The sequence below is a fragment of the Heterodontus francisci genome, chromosome 18, assembly GCF_036365525.1.
Source record: "Heterodontus francisci isolate sHetFra1 chromosome 18, sHetFra1.hap1, whole genome shotgun sequence".
Lineage (NCBI taxonomy): Eukaryota > Metazoa > Chordata > Chondrichthyes > Heterodontiformes > Heterodontidae > Heterodontus > Heterodontus francisci.
In genome coordinates this window covers 1,553,503-1,573,421 of record NC_090388.1, presented here as the reverse complement: position 1 = coordinate 1,573,421, position 19,919 = coordinate 1,553,503, and the positions used below count along the sequence as shown (strand labels likewise).

Here is a 19,919-nt window from a genome sequence, read left to right as displayed (position 1 = left end):
TCTCACTTAAAATATTTGACAAATAGAACCCCATACCCACTGCCTCCACAAGAGCCAGTGTTTCAGCAGCTAAAGTGCTTTTAACAACTTCTTGTTTTTATTTTCTTCGCCTCTCAAGCTAAAGGACAATATTTCCCATTTTCACCCATCAGAAATATTATGAAGCCAGCTGCACTCGAATACCCATCAGCAAGTGAAGCATCACTAAAAATGACTAGTTTCATGTTCTTTGGGTCACCTAATTATGGGAACTGAAGTAGCATTTCTCCAGATTTATTTTACTGTTTTATTTGCCCTTAAAACATTCTGGATTTTTGGATGTTTCATCATCGTGTTTAACTCCAGAGCATCAAAACTAGCATCAGGCCTGGTCTGAGAGCACAACCAGTTTAATTGAACAATCAAACTTCGCAATTGCTCAATCTCTGCTTTAGATATATCATCATCTTTCTGTGATGACCGAACACGATTAACCAGAATGGGAGTAACACTCTGTAAATAGGATTGTTGATTCAAACTTATTCCAGACTTAGTCTGCTTAATATCTAAACCAATATATTTAAAGGCCCCACAAGCCTGACTCCTAATCTTAAATTCTACTTTAATCTTTTTATTAATAACACATTTCTCAGAATCTGCAGTACCACCCCATAAGAAATCATCAACATGCATCATGAAGATGTCTGAAAGTTTCCCTTTATGATACCAATAAAACATTGCAGGATCTGCTTTTAGTCGAATACAACCAATTTTCAACAAAACAGTTCTCACTGAGAAATACCACACCCTGGAAGCATCGTTCAGGCCATAGACGCATTTGTTTCATATCCATAGTTTCCCTTCTGTATCTGCTGCCTCTTTATGTGGTTTCAGAAACACTTCTCTCTGAAAAGTAACATGCTGCAGAAATGCAGCTTTTATGTTAATTGATCTACATTTCCATGAATATGTGGCCAAAAGAGCTCAAAGGATTTTCAAGATTACTTTTTCAGCTGTGGGAGAGTCTACTCTAACATCGATATCACTCAGTCGCTCTTCAAAACCCCTTGCAACTAGCCTCGTTTTAGCTGTATAAGTCCCATCTGCAAGGACTCTCAAACTCTCTCCAACTCTCTAACTCCCTTTGTTTTGCTTCTCTTATGAGTTTATCCTCATGTTTATTGGCAACCACCAAAACTTCAGTCATACTGACTTCTGTTTCTGAGACTGTTCTGTAGTCCTCATTTCATTGTGTAATTTATTCAAGCTACTGCCTCTCCTTGCACTTTGTTTACTTTGACTACTGCTGTGAAATCTCATCTCATATTATCAGAGGCTCTTTCTCTGATCATTTTCTGATGCAAGAGTCACTTCTGAACCCTCTATCAGTACTTAGTGCAATGCTTTCTTACTCTGCACTCTCACCCCATTCTGCCAGTCCATGGACCTCACTTCTTAGCCATCATCCTGAACACTCAACCAATAATTAAACCTGCCAGTTGCTTTTCCTGCACTCCATTTTCCTCCATTCACTAGACGCCTCTGGAATATATGTCACCCAAGTCCCCACTCGGAGATGTGATAGCTCTGTCCTGTATGTCATGATCACTCACATAAGCACTATTCAGCCCTTGATTTGCAGCATTCTGTTCCTCAGGATCTTCATCACAAAATACATGAGCATTTGAGGTGCAAGGTGCATCATTTACTTCTCTCAGGTGCTCAGAGTCCGAGTTTTTGTAATTAATCCCGATTAATTGTGAGGAATGAACCTTAACAGTTTGATTGTTGGGAAATTATTGGAAAAAGTTCTGAGGGACAGGATTAATCTCCACTTGGAGAGGCAGGGATTAATCAGGGATAGTCGGTATGGCTTTGTCGGGGGAGATCGTGTCTAACTAACTTGATTGAATTTTTTGAGGAGGTGACTAGATGTGTAGATGAGGGTAAAGCAGTTGATGTAATCTACATGGACTTCAGTAAGGCTTTTGATAAGGTCCTGCATGGGAATTTGGTTAAGAAGGTAAGGGCCCATGGGATCCAGGGCAATTTGGCAAATTGGATCCAAAATAGGCTTAGTGGCAGGAGGCAGAGGGTGATGGTCGAGGGTTGTTTTGCAAGTGGAAGCCTGTGACCAGTGGTGTGCCACAGGGATCAGTGCTGGGACCCTTGCTGTTTGTAGTGTATATTAATGATTTAGACATGAATATAGGAGGTATGATCAGTAAGTTCGCAGATGACACGAAAATTGGTGGTGTCGTAAATAGTGAGGAGGAAATCCTTAGATTACAGGGAGATATAGATGGGTTGGTAAGATGGGCGGAGCAGTGGCAAATGGAATTTAATCCTGAGAAGTGTGAGATGATGCATTTTGGGAGGACTAACAAGGCAAGGGAATATACAATAGATGGTAGGACCCTAGGAAGTACAGAGGGTCAGAGGGACCTTGGTGTACTTGTCCATAGATCACTGAAGGCAGCAGCACAGGTAGATAAGGTGGTTAGGAAGGCATATGGAATACTTGCCTTTATTAGCCGAGGCATAGAATATAAGAGCAGGGAGGTTATGATGGAGCTGTATAAAACACTAGTTAGGCCACAGCTGGAGTACTGTGTACAGTTCTGGTCACCACACTATAGGAAAGATGTGATTGCACTGGAGAGGGTGCAGAGGAGATTCACCAGGATGTTGCCTGGGCTGGAGCATTTCAGCTATGAAGAGAGACTAAAAAGGCTTGGGTTGTTTTCCTTAGAGCAGAGAAGGCTGAGGGGGGACCTGATTGAACATCGAACATAGAACAGTACAGCACAGTACAGGCCCTTCGGCCCACGATGTTGTGCCGAACCTTTAACCTACTCTAAGATCAAACTAACGACCTACCCTTCATTCTACTATCATCCATGTACCTATCCAAGAGTCGCTTAAATGCCCCTAACGTATCTGCTTCTACTACCACCGCTGGCAGGGCATTCCACGCACCCACCACTCTCTGTGTAAAGAACCTACCTCTGACATCTCCCCGAAACCTTCCTCCAATCACCCTAAAATTATGCCTTCTGGTGATAGCCCTTTCCGCCCTGGGAAAAAGTCTCTGACTATCCCCTCTATCTATGCCTCTCATCATCTTGTACCCCTTTATCAAGTCACCTCTCATCCTTCTTCGCTCCAATGAGAAAAGCCCTAGCTCCCTCAACCTTTCCTCATAAGACATGCCCTCCAGTCCAGGCAGCATCCTGGTAAATCTCCTCTGCACCCTCTCTAAAGCTTCCACATCCTTCCCATAATGAGGTGACCAGAACTGAACACAATATTCCAAGTGTGGTCGAACCAGGGCTTTATAGAGCTGCAGCATAACCTCGCGGCTCTTAAACTCAATCCCCCTGTTAATGAAAGCCAACACATCATACGCCTTCTTAACAACCCTTTCAACTTGGGTGGCAACTTTGAGCGATCTGTGGACATGGACCCCAAGATCCCTCTGTTCCTCCACACTACCAAGAATCCTGTCTTTAAGCCTGTATTCTGCATTCAAATTCGACCTTCCAAAATGAATCACTTCACACTTTTCCAGGTTGAACTCCATCTGCCACTTCTCAGCCCAGCTCTGCATCCTGTCAATGTCCCGTTGCAACCTACAACAGCCATCCACAACTCCAGCAACCTTCGTGTCATATGCAAACTTGCTAACCCAGCCTTCCACTTCCTCATCCAAGTCATTTATAAAAATCACAAAGAGCAGAGGTCCCAGAACAGATCCCTGCGGAACACCACTGGTCACCGAGCTCCATGCTGAATACTTTCCATCTACTACCACCCTCTGACTTCTATGGGCCAGCCAATTCTGTATCCAGACAGCCAAATTTCCCTGTATCCCATGCCTCCTTACTTTCTGAATGAGCCTACCATGGGGAACCTTATCAAACGCCTTGCTAAAATCCATATACACCACATCCACTGCTCTTCCTTCATCAATGTGTTTTGTCACATCTTCAAAGAATTCAATTAGGCTTGTGAGGCATGACCTGCCCCTCACAAAGCCATGCTGACTGTCTCTAATCAAACTATGCTTTTCCAAATAATCATAAATCCTGTCTCTCAGAATCCACTCCAATAATTTGCCCACTACTGACGTAAGACTGACTGGTCTGTAATTCCCAAGGTTATCCCTAATCCCTTTCTTGAACAACTGATTGAGGTGTACAAAATTATGAGGGGCATTGATAGGGTAGATAGGAAGAAACTTTTTCCCTTAGCGTCAATAACCAGGACACATAGATTTAAAGTAAGGTGCAGGAGGTTTAGAGGGGATTTGAGGAAAAATAATTTCACCCAGAGGGTGGTTGGAATCTGGAACACACTGCCTGAAGAGGTGGTAGAGGCAGGAACCCTCACAACATTTATGAAGTATTTAGATGAGCACTTGAAACACCAGAGCATACAAGGCCTATGGGCCAAGTGCTGGAAAATGGGATTAGAATAGTTAGGTGCTTGATGGCCAGCACAGACATGATGGGCTGAAGGGCCTGTTTCTGTGCTGTATAACTCTATCATTGCCATGTTTGATAACTACTGTCTTACCATCGGGACCTATTAACTTACGAGGGCCTTTCTATTCCCTGTGACCCTCTCTTTCAAATACCGCAAATCTCCTGAATTAAATGCTGCTGCAGATGGCCTCATACGATGCCTTAGAGCTCTTTAAACCTTCTGCAAGACCTCAGACTTGATGAAAGCCCATCTCCCTGTATGTAAAGCATTCAAATGTGCAGAAAAAATGGAACTAATTGTAGTGCCTTCTAGAGCAGGAGGATTATCGCATAGTACAGAAGGCAATTTGGGATTTTGCCCAGACGAATTCATGGGGACAATATCCTCCATCCATGTAGTGTGAATTCCTCGCATGAACCGCCCATGCCAGGGCAGTTGCTATCTTGCAGTCTGGTTGATCAGCTAAAATTTTATGCAGTATTTCATTAATCGCAGCACGATTCCTTTCACAAAGCTCATTGCTGAAAGGACTTTCAGCTGTGGTATTCATGACCACGATCTTCATGTTTTCACATATGTCTCTGAATTCATCATTGGCAAATTCCCCTCCATTATCAATCAGAAACTTCACTGGTGTCCCAAGTCAAGTCCCAGTCCATTTCTCCATGATTTTATCTATAATCACCCTTTTGTATCTGCTAATTACTGTAGAAAGGCTATATCTGGTTGCCAGGTCTACAAAATGTTGAATGAAAATATTTCCATTTTTGTCCCACACCTTTAAATCCAGGAACGACCTCAATAAAGTGTCGTGCCAATGTAAGGCGTACAATAGGATATGGCGGCATCTTCCAATACTTTGCATAGATTTCACACACTTCTTCCTAATCTTTTCTATTAGCCTTGTATAATCTTCAACCAAACCCTTGCATTCTTTCGCAGGGTTTTTAACCTCTGACAAGTAAGGTGAGCAAATTGTCTGTAACTTTAAGACAATTTTCTTTTTTTCTCTCTGATTCTTATCACCTGATGCCATTAATACTTGTTTAACACTCTGAGAAACATCAGGTTGTGTTAAGGCGATACAATGATGTCCTAACTGGGTAAACTGCAAATCCACTGACTTACCAGAAATAAATGCCGTATCCTGCTCCATATCAAGTTTCATTTATGCCTTTTTCATTGAAGGTTTACTCAACAGCATAGGTATCTCACTGGAGACTACATCAGTACTAATGAAATGGCTTACTCCAGCTATATTACATGGAATTATGACTCTCTTTAGTGATCTCAGTGTTTTGTCATCACCAAATCTAAAGCAAGTAGTACTTTTATATTCCTTAACCATGCATCAATCCTCACTACTTAGTGAATCTAGATACATGTACTATCTAGCATGGCACAATTAAATGAGCCTGTGACGACTAATGCATTCATCACAGGACTAAAACTCCTTGTGACCAGTACAATTCGTTCAGGTTCACTATTATTTTCATCTTCTGCTTTAGAATTCTCTGCATCATATGTCTCTCTGCCTCTCTGCTTTGGGCAGTTCATCACATAGTGATACTTCGAGTCACACCTGAAGCACCTATTAATTGTTCCTTGGACATTCCTGGGATTCATACATTTATTATTGCTGTTCCAATCCTGTCTTCTGCTGGTACAGCCAGATCTGCTAAAGGTTCTTTCATCCTCATTTCAGTGGTCTGTAACTGGTCAGGACCATTTCAAAATCTAGCATGCACTGAGTCTTGCATTCTTTGTGTCACCATGGAATGTCCTATTTGTTCCACTAAGGCTGCAGGGAATGACAGTTTCCCCAAGAATTTTTTCAAGGCACGGTTAAGGGTCAAGGGAGCAGACATCTGATCCAACAGGGAGTCTCTCTCTCAGAACCGAACACCAGTTTGAACCAGGAGCCTATCCATATGTGATACTTTAGCACAAGCCTGCAACTTAAATGCTAGAACTGAACTAGGGATCTCTAATTTGAATTTCCTCAATCTTCTATACAGTCTGTTAAAGTGCATGGTATATTCCTCCATTGAATAACCATCTGTTTTCCACAATCTATCAAAGTCTGACCATGTCTGATAGGCATTTAATAAATTATCTTTCTTCTGAATTTCATCCAAGAACTCTAATAGAAGATCCAAACCGCCTTCAGTGTCCAACTGATGGGCATTCAGCTCACAAAATACTTTACTTCTGATTTTACTTCTGGTAGGAAGTGAGAGCACCAAGGCTATACTTTACTTCCTCTTTGGTAGGGCATAACCCGTATTCACATATCCAGACTCAGAACATCAGAGGGTAATCGTACCATGACAATTTTAATTTGCTTTCTGCCATTTCTCACAATAGCTACTAGAATTGTAGTTTTCTGTCTGGAAAAAATTTCTTGGCTTCCAACCATTTTCAGACATCCGTCCTCTGCTACCATGTTATAGCCCAGAATGCCAGTTGGTGAAGGACGATACTGGAGCTAATCTTTATTCAGTCTTCCATTTATTTACAGAGTGAAACTTTACAAGCATATACCTCCCAACTCAACGACATTTTCAGTAAGTGTCTCTTTATATGCGCTCAAGTGAAACCCCAGTTAATGTCCACCAAGTGCATATAATTAAACACAATTAATATACAATTAACAGCTGAGATCTGTACTGTAGGCTCCACATAAAGTTGTTTTTGTAGCTTTATCTTCTTTCCTTGAAGGTCAGTGTGAAGTAGTGAAAGGATTTGCAGGTCAATTAACAGTCTGACAGGCCTTGACATGAATACTCCTTCCATGGCCATAACTTTCTTCATACCGTCTGAGCTGCGGTGTTAGTCCCATATGGAAGGGGGTGTTTATGGGCTCCCACAACACACGCAATGAGGGGAGGGGGTTACCCACAATCACCAATCATGAGGATCCCGCTGGATGTCATCGCACAATTCAGAGCCAGTATCCCCTCACTGGATTGGCTGGCTTTGAACCCTGCAACCTGTCGACTCTGAAGTTGGGGGGGTGGGGGAACTAACAAAACAGTAAGTAATGACACCAAGCTTGGGGTTTAAGATTGAAGGAGAGAAGGCAAAATGACAGAGGAAAAGAATTCCACACCTTTTGAGGTTCTGAGAAAAAGTATGTGGTGTATGTTCCTATTTCCATGCAGTGGGGAATGAAATTTGATGAGTTGAGGAGGGGGAAGGAATGGAGGCAGAGGATGTGGGGAAAGGAGAAGTTTCTGGAAAGCACCCTAGGGCACTGGAGCATCTTATGGAACTTGGTGTCGGAGAGGAGATGATGGTGCCACCTCATAGTGCAAGTTATGACTCAATATTATCTGTCTGTTATTTTGCAATCTGAGTATGATTCTACTCTGTATAGTCTCCATGGTTTTAATGTCCTTTACTGCACACAGTAATAACGGAAGACAGAGCGTAGTTAGAGTCATCGAGTCATACAGCACAGAAATAGGCCCTTCGGCCCATCGTGTCTGTGCCGGCCCCCCATGACCCTTGACTCCCATGCCAGACAACGTGACTGGTCCCTTAGCATCTGAAAGAGAAACAGGAGTCAGTGTTTAGAATTTGACCTTTGACCTGAAACAATCTAATCAACCTTCTGTGCACTTCCAAGCTTTATTTTTTATTTCAGCATCACTGGATTTGGGGAACAGTCAGCATTGAACAACTGATTCCAATAGGCTGTTAATGTTGTTTACTCGACTGCTTTGGCTCCTACTCGGCATTAGTCACTCAGTACAGTGTAATAAATACTAATTATGTGTGGTTTCATAACAACATTCTTGTCCCTAACATTCTCAATATACCTATCAGTTGTCGGGTCAAGTAACTGCAAGGAAACGATTCAGTACTTTGAGAGGATTTAAAACAAACTCTTTTGAATTAATTTTCTGGTTGAGGGCTGTGTATAACAAAAAAAAATGCTCTTTGTGAGATTTTTTAGTTTAGTTTAGAGATACGGCACTGAAACAGGCCCTTCAGCCCACCGAGTCTGTGCCGACCATCAACCACCCATTTATACTAATCCTACACTGATCCCATATTCCTACCACATCCCCACCTGTCCCTATATTTCCCTACCACCTACCTATACTAGGGGCAATTGCTAATGGCCAATTTACCTATCAACCTGCAAGTCTTTGGCATGTGGGAGGAAACCGGAGCACCCGGAGAAAACCCACGCAGACACAGGGAGAACTTGCTAACTCCACACAGGCAGTACCCAGAATTGAACCCGGGTCACTGGAGCTGTGAGGCTGCGGTGCTAACCACTGCGCCACTGTGCGTAACAAAAGCAGTTTTGTATTATTAAATTGCAAGTGATGACACGCAAATCCCAATCCTCTGTTTTTCCCTTTCCTTGTCAGAAATTCCACTTTGTAAATACTTTTGAGTCATCTTCCAGCACTTAAAGAATGTTACTGAAAGCCAAGGGCTGCTGCCTTTTCAGCCAAATCACTAAACTGAATCCTTGTGGAATGTTGGAACTAAATTCCTGAATGACTTCCCTTCTGCACATGTGTCTATGAACTGAACAGGAACGTTATCACCTGACCATTGTCTCAATTCTCCACCCAGTAACTGTGGCCAAATTTGGACAAGCAACTGCACAGAGTGAAAACCTCAGCATTTTAACAATTGCTCTTCTGTATCTTGCTGCAAAGGACGGGAATTGCAAGGTTTTATTTTGAGGGAGTGAAAAACAGAATTGGATTTTGCAAGAATTGGGTGGTGTGAAAATGGAGGCTAACACACGATCTATTTCAAAGAACAAAGAAAAAGAATCAGACTAATAAAGAAAATAATACTGGTTGTCATGTCCACTCTGTCTCATCCCTCTGAGTTAACCCAAAGAGAACAAAAGACCTCTTTTGCTTCGTGTGAAGGAACTGTTTTGTGTTGACTCGCTGCATCGGTGCTGAGGGAAGGGTCTGATGGATAGAAGTCATTACCCATGCCATAAGATCATAAGAAATAGGAGTGGGAGTAGGCCATTCGGCCCCTCGAGCCTGCTCTGCCATTCAATAAGATCATGGCTGATCTGATTGTGGCCTTAACTGCACTTTCCTGCCTGCCTCCCATAACCCTTGACTCCCTTGTAGATCAAACATCTGTCTAATTCAGCCTTGAATATATTCAATGACCCAGCCTCCACTGCTGTCTAGGAAAGTGAATTCCAAAGATTAACAACCCTTTGAGAGAAGAAATTCCTCTTTAAAAATGATTATTATAAAGGATGTGATAACTGGACACTTAGAAAATAATGGTCTGATTGGGCGGAGTCAACATAGATTAATGAAGGGGAAATCACGTAAAACAGACTTGTTAAGAGTTTTTTGAGGATGTTACCAGCAGAGTGGATAAGGAGGAACCAGTGGATGTGGTGTATTTGGACTTTCAGAAGGCTTTTGATAAAGTCCCACATTGGAGGTTACTAAGTAAAATTAAAGCACATGGGATTGGGGGTAATATACAAGCATGGATTAGGGTTTGGGTAACAGGCAGAGAACAGCATGTAGGAATGAATGAGTCATTCTCAGGTTGGCAGGCTGTGACCAGTGGAGTACCGCAAAGATCAGTGCTTGGGCCCCAGCTGTTCACAAGCTAGATCAATGATTTGGATGTGGGGACCAAATGTAATATTTCCAAGTTTGCAGATGACACAAACTTGGTGAGAATGTGAATTGTGAGGAGGATGCGAAGAGACTTCAAGCTGATTTGGACAGGCTGCGTGAGTGAGCAAGAAAATGGCAGATAGAATATAATGTGGATAAGTGTGAGGCTATCCACTTTGGTAGGAGGAATGGAGGTGCAGAGTATTTCTTAAATGGTGAGAGATTGGAAAGAATTGATGTCTGAAGGGACCTGGGTGTCCTTGTTCATAAGTGACTGAAAGCTAACATGCAGGTGCAGCAAGTAATTAGGAAGGCAAATGGTCTGTTAGCCTTTATCGCAAGAGGATTTGAGTACAGGAGTAGTGAAGTCTTGCTTCAATTATATAGAGCATTGGTGAGACCGCACCTGGAATATGGTGTGCAGGTCTGGTCCCCTTACCTGAGGAAGGATGTATTTGCCATGGAGGAAGTGCAATGGAGGTTCACCAGATTGATTCCTGGGATGGTGGGATTGCCCTATGCGGAGAGATTGAGGAGACTGGGCCTGTATTCTCTGGAGTTTAGAAGAATGAGAGGCGATCTCATAGAAACTTACAAAATTCTTAAAGGGGTAGAAAGGGTAAATACAGAAAGGATGTTTCCCCTGGCTGTGGGGTCGAGAACCAGGGGCACAATCTCAAAATAAGGGGCAAACCATTTAAGACTGAGATGAGGAGGAACTTCTTCACTCAGAGGGTGGTGAATCTTTGGAATTCTCTACCCCAGAGGGAGGTGGAAGCTCAGTCATTGAGTAAGTTCAAGACACAGGTCAATAGATTTACAGTTGCCAATGACATCAAGGGATACAGTCATAGAGTCGTACAGCATAGAAACAGGCCCTTCGGCCCACCGCGTCCATGCCGACCATAATGCCTGTCTATACTAATCCCACCTGCCTGCATTAATTCCATATCCCTCTATGCCTTGCTCATTCAAGTACCTGTCCAGATGCCTCTTAAATGTTGCTACTGTTCCTGCCTCCACCACCTCCTCAGGTAGCTCATTCCAGATACCCACTACTCTTTGTGTGAGAGATTTACCCCTTTGATCCCCTTTAAATCTCCTCCCTCTCACCTTAAATCTATGCCCTCTAGTTTTAGTCACCCCTACCATGGGAAACAGACTCTGTCTATCTACCCTATCTATGCCTCTCATAATTTTATATACCTCTATCATGTCCCCTCTCAGCCTCCTTTGCTCCAGGGAAAACAGACCCAGCCGATCCAATCTCTCTTTATAACTCAGGCCCTCCAAACCAGGCAACATCCTTGTCAATCTTTTCTGCACCCTCTCTAGCTTAATCACATCTTTCCTGTAGTGCAGCGACCAGAACTGCACACAGTACTCCAAATGCAGCTTGACCAACGTTATGTACAACTGTAACATGACGTCCCAACTCTTGTACTCAGTGCCTTGGCCGATAAAGGCAAGCTTGCCATACGCCTTCTTCACCACCCTGTCTACCTGTGTTGCCACTTTCAGGGAACTATGTACTTGCACCCCAAGGTATCTCTGCTCAACAACACTCCCCAGGGCCCTGCCATTCACTGTATATGTCCTGCCCTGGTTAAACTTCCAAAAATGCATCACTTCACACTTGTCTGCATTAAATTCCATTTGCCAATCCCTTGCCCACTTTCCCAGTTGATCTATATCCTGTTGTAACCTTAGACAACCTTCTTCACTGTCCACTATACCCTGACTTTTGGTGTCATCTGCAAACTTACTAATCATGCCCCCTACATTCTCATCCAAGTCATTAATATATATGACAAACAACAGAGGGCCCAGCACCGATCCCTGCGGCACACCACTGGTCACCGGCCTCCAATCTGAAAAACAACCCTCCACTACCACCCTCTGCCTCCTATCACCAAGCTAATTTTGTATCCAATTTGCTCGCTCGCCCTGGATCCCATGTGTTCGAACCTTCTGGACCAGCCTACCATGCGGGACCTTGTCAAAGGCCTTGCTAAAGTCCATGCAGACTAAGTCCATCGCCCTGCCCTCATCAATTCTCTTGGTCACCTCCTGGAAAAACTCAAATTCGTGAGACATGATTTCCCACACACAAAGCCATGCTGACTATCCCTAATCAGACCGTGCCTTTCGAGATGCATATAAATCCTGTCTCTCAGAATCCCTTCCAATAACTTTCCCACCACTGATGTAAGGCTCACCGGCCTGTAGTTCCCCGGTTTATCTCTGCTGCCCTTAAATAAAGGCACAACATTAGCTATCCTTGAGTCCTCCTCACCCGTGGCTAACGATGATACAAAAATCTCTGCCAGGGCCCCAGCAATCTCCTCCCTTGCTTCCCAAAGCATCCTAGGATACACCTGGTCAGGCCCTGGGGATTTATCCACCTTAATGCGCGTCAAAACCTCCAACACCTCCTCCTTTGTAATGTTGATATGCTCCAGGATATCGCTGTTCCCTCCCTTGAGTTCCCTCAATAGTGATGGAATATGGCAATGATCTAGAATGGCGGAGCAGACTCGAAGGACTGAATGGCCTATTCTTGTTCCTATGTTCTCATCTCTGTCTTAAATGGGAGACCCCTTATTTTGAAACTGTGCCCCCTAGTTCTAGATTCCCCCACGAGGGGGAAACATCCTCTCAGCATCTACCGCGTCAAGCCTCCTCAGAATCTTCTATGTTTCAATAAGATCACCTCTCAATCTTCTAAACTCCAATGAGTATCGGTCCAATCTGCTCAACCTTTCCTCATAAGACAACCCCTTCATCCCAGGAATCAGCCCAGTGAACCTTCTCTGAACTGCTTCCAATGCAAGTATATCCCTCCTTAAGTAAGGAAACCAAAACTGTACACAGTATTCTCGGTGTGGTCTCACTAATGCCCTGTACAGTTGTAGCAAGACTTCCCTACTTTTATACTCCATCCCCCTTGCAATAAATGCCAACATTCCATTTGCCTTCCTAATTACTTGCTGTACCTGCATGCTGACGTTTTGTGATTCATGTACAAGGACACCCAGATCCCTCCATACCGCAGCATTCTGCAGTCTCTCTCCATTTAAATAATCTTCTATTCTTCTTGTCAAAGTGGACAACCTCACACTTCCCCACATTAAACTCCATCTACCAATTTTTTACCCACTCACTTAACCTATCCATATCTCTTTGCAGACACTTCTCCAGTTCCTAACGCTACTAATGTTTAACTCAGTAGCAGCTGAAAAGTCTTTTGTCTAAATGGCACAGCTTGTGGTTTAGCTATTTCAATCACAATATACAGAGGATTCCACAGGATATACAACAGAAAGAGGCCATTCAGTCCATGCTGGCGTTTATGCTCCACTCGAGCCTCCTCCAATTGGAATGTACCATTGATTATTTACTAAAGGAGTAAGCACCTTTTAACCAAGTGTTTTAAACCTTGACAACAACATGGTGAAACACAGAAACAACTGAACCTTGGACCTAATGTTGTTCCAAGCTGCTGTTTGAATTAGTTTTGCAGCATTGACCAATCTCTGATTCAATGCTAAAGGAGATTTATTTTTCTGCTTTTTCTCTTCCTTTCCATTTTTAAAGAAATGATATTACTGAGTCAATCCACGTCTGCTAATCATTAACCCCCGGATCACTGCCAGCGATTCACACAAGAAAAATCAGAGTTTTTCACTGGTAGTTGGTTCAACAACAGCAACGTGCCTTTATGTAGCACCTTTAACTGAGCCACTTAGGGTGATATTAGGTCAGGTGACCAAAAGCTTGGTCAAAAAGGTAGGTTTTAAGGAGTGTTTTGGAGGTGAAGAGGTTTAGGGAGGGAATTCCAGAGTTTATTACAGAGCAGGACCCACTTCCGCTGGCCCTTGTGTGTTTGAAGCTACGTTCGATGTGAACTAAAAGTCTCTGTGTTCTCCCCAGTGGTGTGCAGGAAAAATCTTGACAGTACAACAATGTCGATCCATGGCAATGAGCTCTACTGCAAGTCCTGCTACGGGAAGAAGTATGGACCAAAAGGCTATGGGTATGGACAAGGAGCTGGCACTCTCAGTACAGACAGGGGAGAAAGGCTCGGCATCACCATTCAGAAGTAAGTGACCTGGATTTAATATAAAAGTGGGGGACAGGGAAACTGCAAATACACAGCGAGCCCATCAACATCTGAAGGAAGAAAAGTGTTGAATGTTTTTGGTGTAGACACTAGTGCAGTGTTTCTATACTGGCTTCTTCTTACCGTTTTCGGGATATGCCTCACTGGCAAGGCCAGCATTTATTACCCATCTCTAGTTACTCTGAATTGGTGGTAGGAGGCACTTGTTTGGCCTCCTAGGCCAGTTTAGAGAGCAGTTAAGATTCAAGCACATTGTTCTGCGACTGTATTTACACGCAGGCCTAGACAAGGTAAGGATGGCAGATTCCCTGACCTTTCCCCACATTCCAACAGTAACTACAATTCCAAAGTACTTCATTGGCTATGAAGCGCTTTGGGATGTACTGTGGTCATGAAAGGGGCTATAGAAATGCAATTTCATGCACTAACACCAGGAATTTCCTTGGAGGTTCTCCTAATCAGTCGCTGTAACTTTGGCGGGGCCCAGGACACAAGTCTCTCTGGGAACTCAGTGCTCTTCTACCAAAATTATGCTGGCCAATTGGGAAAATCCCAAAGGAATTGCTGGCAGTTGTGTCACATCAGTACACAATGCTGTCTGGAACACCATGTATGTTGAAGTGTTCCTGTTTAGCGTACAATTATCACACAGCTCTGGTCTCCATATTATAAAATGGATAGACAGGCACTGGAAAAGGTGCAAAATAAGATTTCCAAGAATGATACCAGAACTGAGAAGTTACAATTATCAGGAAAGACTGAACAAGCTGAGATAAAAACAGAAAATGCTGGAAATACTCAGCAGGTCTGACAGTGTCTGTGGAGAGAGAAGCAGTTGACGTTTCAGGTCAAAAGCAGAATACTGGAGATGCTGGAAATCTGAAATAAAGAGAGAAGCAGAGTTAACGTTTCAGGTCTGTGACCTTTCACCCAAACTGATGAAGGGTCACGGACCTCAAACGTTAACCCTACTTCTCTCTCCACAGACACTGCCAAGCCTGCTGAGTATTTCCAGCACTTTCTGTTTTTATTTAACATCTCAGATTGATGAGTTTTGGTCAGCTAAACAGGCTGAGGTTCTTTTCTCTAGAAAAGGGAAGATGGCCTCATAGTGTTCTTTAAGATTATGAAAGCATTCGAGAGGGTAGACGTGGATGAGATGTTTCGATTTCTGAGCTAGACCAGAACTTGCAGCCATCAATATAAGATTGTCTCTAATAAATCCAATCAGGAATTCAGGGGAAAGTTTTTTACCCAGAGAGTGGTTAAGGTGAATAGAATCGATACATTTCAGGAGAAGCTGGAAGCTGGATAAACACAAGAAAAGAAGGATATGCTGATAGTGGGAGGAAGTTCATATGGAGCATAAACACTGGCATGGACTGACTGGGCGGGATAGCCTGTCTCTCTGCTGCAATAACTTTGATATAATAGAGTAGCCACGGCAACAGTGACGGACTGGGAATGGGATTGAAGGAAGGATGTTACTGTTAACAATGTGCTGTGAGGTTGTTGTTAGTCACAGTGTGGGGAGAATGAATTGTGTCAATGTCACTCAGTTCTGGTTGTTTAACTCCGCAGTGTACCACCTCACCAGCCAACAACCAATGTAAATACTTCTAAATTTGCCCAGAAGTTTGAGGGTGTGGATAAATGTTCCAGGTGCGGGGATTCTGTTTATGCTGCAGAGAAAATAATTGGTGCCGGAAAGGTGAGGATTTAATTGTCTTCAACTTAATGAGTGTGTGCCAGGGGTTGCAGTGAATTACAGTATGTCTTTGTTAGCTGTCAGCTGTGACTCAGTGGGTAATACTCTCACCTCTTAAATCAACTGTTGTAAGTTCAAGTCCCACTCCAGAGACTCGAGCACAAAATCCACTCTGCTGTCAGTACTCAGAGAGAGGTGTTGTCTTTTAGATAAAACTGAGGCCCCGTCTGCTCTCTCAGGTGGGCATGAAAGATCCCAGGGGGCTATTTGGAAGAAGAGCAGGGGCATTCTCCCTGGTGTTCCAATCAACATTTATCCCTCAATCAACATTTAAAACGGATGTTCTAGTCATTTCAGTCTTCCCTGGCTAGGACTGGTGCCAGGGGATTGCAGGACTACCAATGTTGTGTTGTTATTTAAAAAGGGAGGAAGGGATAATCCAAGTAATTATAGGTCATTTGACTTAACTTCAGTTGTGGACAAATTATTGGAATCCATTCTGTGCGACAGTATGGACCTTTATTTAGAAAGGAATAGATTAATCAAGGATAGTCAGCATGGATTTGTTAAAGAAAGGTCATGTCTGACGAACTTGATTGAATTTTTTGATGAGGGCAGTGCAGTGGATGGGTCTACACTGATTTTAGCAAAGCTTTTGACGAGGTCTCACCTGGCAGGCTGGCCAAAAAAACAAAAGCCCTTGGGATCCAAGGGAGAGTGGCAAATTGGATCCAAACCTGTCTCAGTGGCAGGAAGCAAAGGATAGTGGTTGACAGGCATTTTTGCAACTGGAAGGCTGTTACCAGTGGCGTCTGCAGGGCTCAGTACTCAGTACAGGTCTCTTGCTTTTTAGCTTATAGTTAGTTTAGGTTAATGATTTAGACTCAAATGTAAGGGTCGTGTTAAAGATGTTTGCACATGGTACAAAAATTGGCCATGTGGTTGAGAGCGATGGGGAATGTTTTAGACTGCAGGAAGATACAGATGTGGTTGAGAGCGATGGGGAATGTTTTAGACTGCAGGAAGATACAGATGTGGTTGAGAGCGATGGGGAATGTTTTAGACTGCAGGAAGATACAGATGTGGTTGAGAGCGATGGGGAATGTTTTAGACTGCAGGAAGATACAGATGTGGTTGAGAGCGATGGGGAATGTTTTAGACTGCAGGAAGATACAGATGTGGTTGAGAGCGATGGGGAATGTTTTAGACTGCAGGAAGATACAGATGTGGTTGAGAGCGATGGGGAATGTTTTAGACTGCAGGAAGATACAGATGTGGTTGAGAGCGATGGGGAATGTTTTAGACTGCAGGAAGATACAGATGGTCTGGCCAGTTGGGCAGAAAGGTGGAAAATGGAATTCAATCTGGAGAAGTGTGAGGTAATGCATTGTGGGAGGTGCAACAAGACAAATGAATACACAATAAATGGGAGGATACTGAGTGGTGTGGAGGAACAGAGGGACCTTGGAGTGTTTGTCCATAGATTCTTAAAGGTCGCAGGACAAGTTGACAAGGCAGTTAAGGCATATAGCATGTTTTACTTTATTAGCTGAGGCATAGAATATAAGAGCAGGGAGGTTATGCTAGAACTGTATACAACACTAGTTAGACCTCAGCTTGAGAACTGTGTAAAGTTCTGATCACCGCATCACAGGAAAGATGCAACTGCACTGGAGAGGGTTTGTTTTAATTCTTTCACAGGATGTGGGTGTCGCTGGCCAGGCCAGCATTTATTGATCATTCCTAATTGCCCTTGTAAAGGTGGTGGTGAGCTGCCTTCTTGAACCGCTGCAGTCCATGTGGGGTAGGTACACCCACAGTGCTGTTAGGAAGGGAGTTTCAGGATTTTGACCCAGTGACAGTGAAGGAACGGCGATATAGTTCCAAGTCAGGATGGTGTGTGACTTGGAGGGGAACTTGCAGGTGGTGGTGTTTCCATGCGCCTGCTGCCCTTGTCCTTCTAGGTGGTAGGGTGCAGAGGAGGTTTACGAGGATGTCACCAGGACTGGAAAATTTTAGCTATGGCTGGGGTTGTTTTCCTTGTAAAAGAGGAGGCTGATGGATAGTTTAATTGAGGGTTATAAAATTGAGTGGCCTAGATAGAGTAAATAGGGATGACCTATTTACCTTAGCAGAGGGGTCACAAACCAGCTGCTTATATTTAAAGTAATTGCTAGAAGGATTAGAGGGGAGACGAAGGAAACATTTTTTCACTGAGGGTGACAGGTACCTGGAACTCACTGCCTGAAAGGGTGGTAGAGGCAGAAATTCTCACCACATTTATAAAGGACTCGGATGTCCACTTGAATAGCCATGACCTGCAGGGCTATGGACACAGTGCAGGAATTTGGGATTAGTCTGGGTAGCTCTTCATTGACCAGCACAAACACAATGGGCTGAATGGCCTCCTTCTGTGACGTAAATCTTCTATGATTCTATGATTTATTTCACAGCTGTTTGTGGGAGCTTGCTGTGTGCAAATTGGCTGCTGTGTTTCCTGCATTACAAGTGACTACACTTCAAATAGTGTTTTATTGGTTGTAAGTGTCCTGAGGTTGTGCAAGGTGCTACATAAATGCAGATTTTCCTTTCTATTTGAATTGGTTTGCATGGGACTGGACTTGCAACTCAGAACATTGGGAACAGGAGGATGACCATTCAGCCCCTCGTTCCTGCTGTACCATTCTGTTAGACTATGTCTGATCTGCAGCCCGAATTCATTGTCTCATCTTTGCTCCACATCATTTTGAAACCCCAACCCAACAAAATTCTATTGATCTCAATCCTGGAAAGTTTCATTGACCCTCATGTACCCACAGCCATTTAGAGGAGAGCGTTACTTGACTCAATTTTGCCATGGCAAAATTTAATTTGTTAAACCTGGTAATGTGCAGGCTGGTACTATAAAAAAGAATGATTTAAAAATTTGTTGGATTGGTGTAAAAACTCAACAGGTTCACAAATGTCCTTCAGCGAAGGGAACCCGCTGACTATACCCAGTCTGGCCTACACGTGACTCAATCCCACTCTCTGGCCGACTTTTAATGCCCTCAAGTTAACTGGTGATGAGCAATAAATGCTTCTTGCTGGTGTCACCCATGTGAACAACAAATATGCATTTTAATTCTAAACACTTCTAAATCATCAACAGATTGCTGAAACCAATGACTGAAGAAACCTTACTGCACATAAAGTGAGGGGGGAAAGATCGAGTGCATCCCCTTAAAAAAAATTATCGGCTTTAAAAAGTCAAGTGGAACGCGCTGCCTGAAAGGGTGGAGGAAGCAGATTCAACAGTAACTTTCAAAAGGGAATTGGATAAATACTTGAAAAGGAAAACATTTTTCAGGGCTGTGGGGAAAGGGCAGGGGAGTGGGATTAATGGATAGCTTTTTAAAAAAGTCAGTACAGGCACGAGGGGCTGAATGGTTCGAGGTAAATTTACTACGAGTAATCTGCTGTGTTGTAAATAAACGACTGGGAAACTCAGCATGACTACTCCAAAAGAAACCGAAATTGGGGCTTCATCAGAAATCCATCCATGAGTTAAAATAAAACAAGCATCCAAGTCACTATTTTAGGTGGACATGGGGGGAAAGTTTGGAGGGAGGGTGAAGAGAACAGTAAGAGGCACATCATAAATTTGGGGCAGGGGTGGGGTTGGAGTTGGAGTAGGAGGGGCAGGAAGTAAGGAAAGGATTTGCATTTATATAGCACCTTTCATGATCTTGGAATGACCCAAAGAGCTTTACAACCAATGAAACACTTTTGAAGTATAGTTACTGTTGGAAAGGAAAGAGACAAAGTAATTGTTCCTGTTTAATTGTGTCGAGAGATTTTTCAACATCAGTTGTTTCCCTCCCATCAGCCTTGGCACAAAAACTGCTTCCAATGTGCAAAGTGCAGAAAGAGCCTGGAGTCGACCACAATGACAGAAAAGGAGGGGGAGATCTACTGCAAGAGTAAGTGTCTTTCTCTTCAACTATCT

At 43.3% G+C, this 19,919-nt stretch overlaps 2 protein-coding genes across 4 annotated transcripts in view; one reads left to right on the top strand and one right to left on the bottom strand.

Annotated features, from left to right (window-relative positions):
- LOC137379376 (cysteine and glycine-rich protein 2-like) overlaps positions 1 to 19,919 on the top strand; it is a 52,876-nt gene that overhangs the window by 13,630 nt on the left and 19,327 nt on the right. For all 3 annotated transcript variants that reach the window (XM_068050093.1, XM_068050094.1, XM_068050095.1), the window contains 3 exons: positions 14,034 to 14,202; positions 15,805 to 15,934; positions 19,800 to 19,893. In XM_068050093.1, the coding sequence (XP_067906194.1) occupies positions 14,034 to 14,202; positions 15,805 to 15,934; positions 19,800 to 19,893 (393 nt within the window). The remainder of the gene's footprint in view (positions 1 to 14,033; positions 14,203 to 15,804; positions 15,935 to 19,799; positions 19,894 to 19,919) is intronic.
- Positions 7,504 to 19,919, bottom strand: part of zdhhc17 (zinc finger DHHC-type palmitoyltransferase 17) — a 257,851-nt gene continuing 245,435 nt past the window's right edge. Inside the window, exon 18 of the transcript XR_010976802.1 lies at positions 7,504 to 8,017. The gene's annotated coding sequence lies outside the window, so the exon portion shown is untranslated. The remainder of the gene's footprint in view (positions 8,018 to 19,919) is intronic.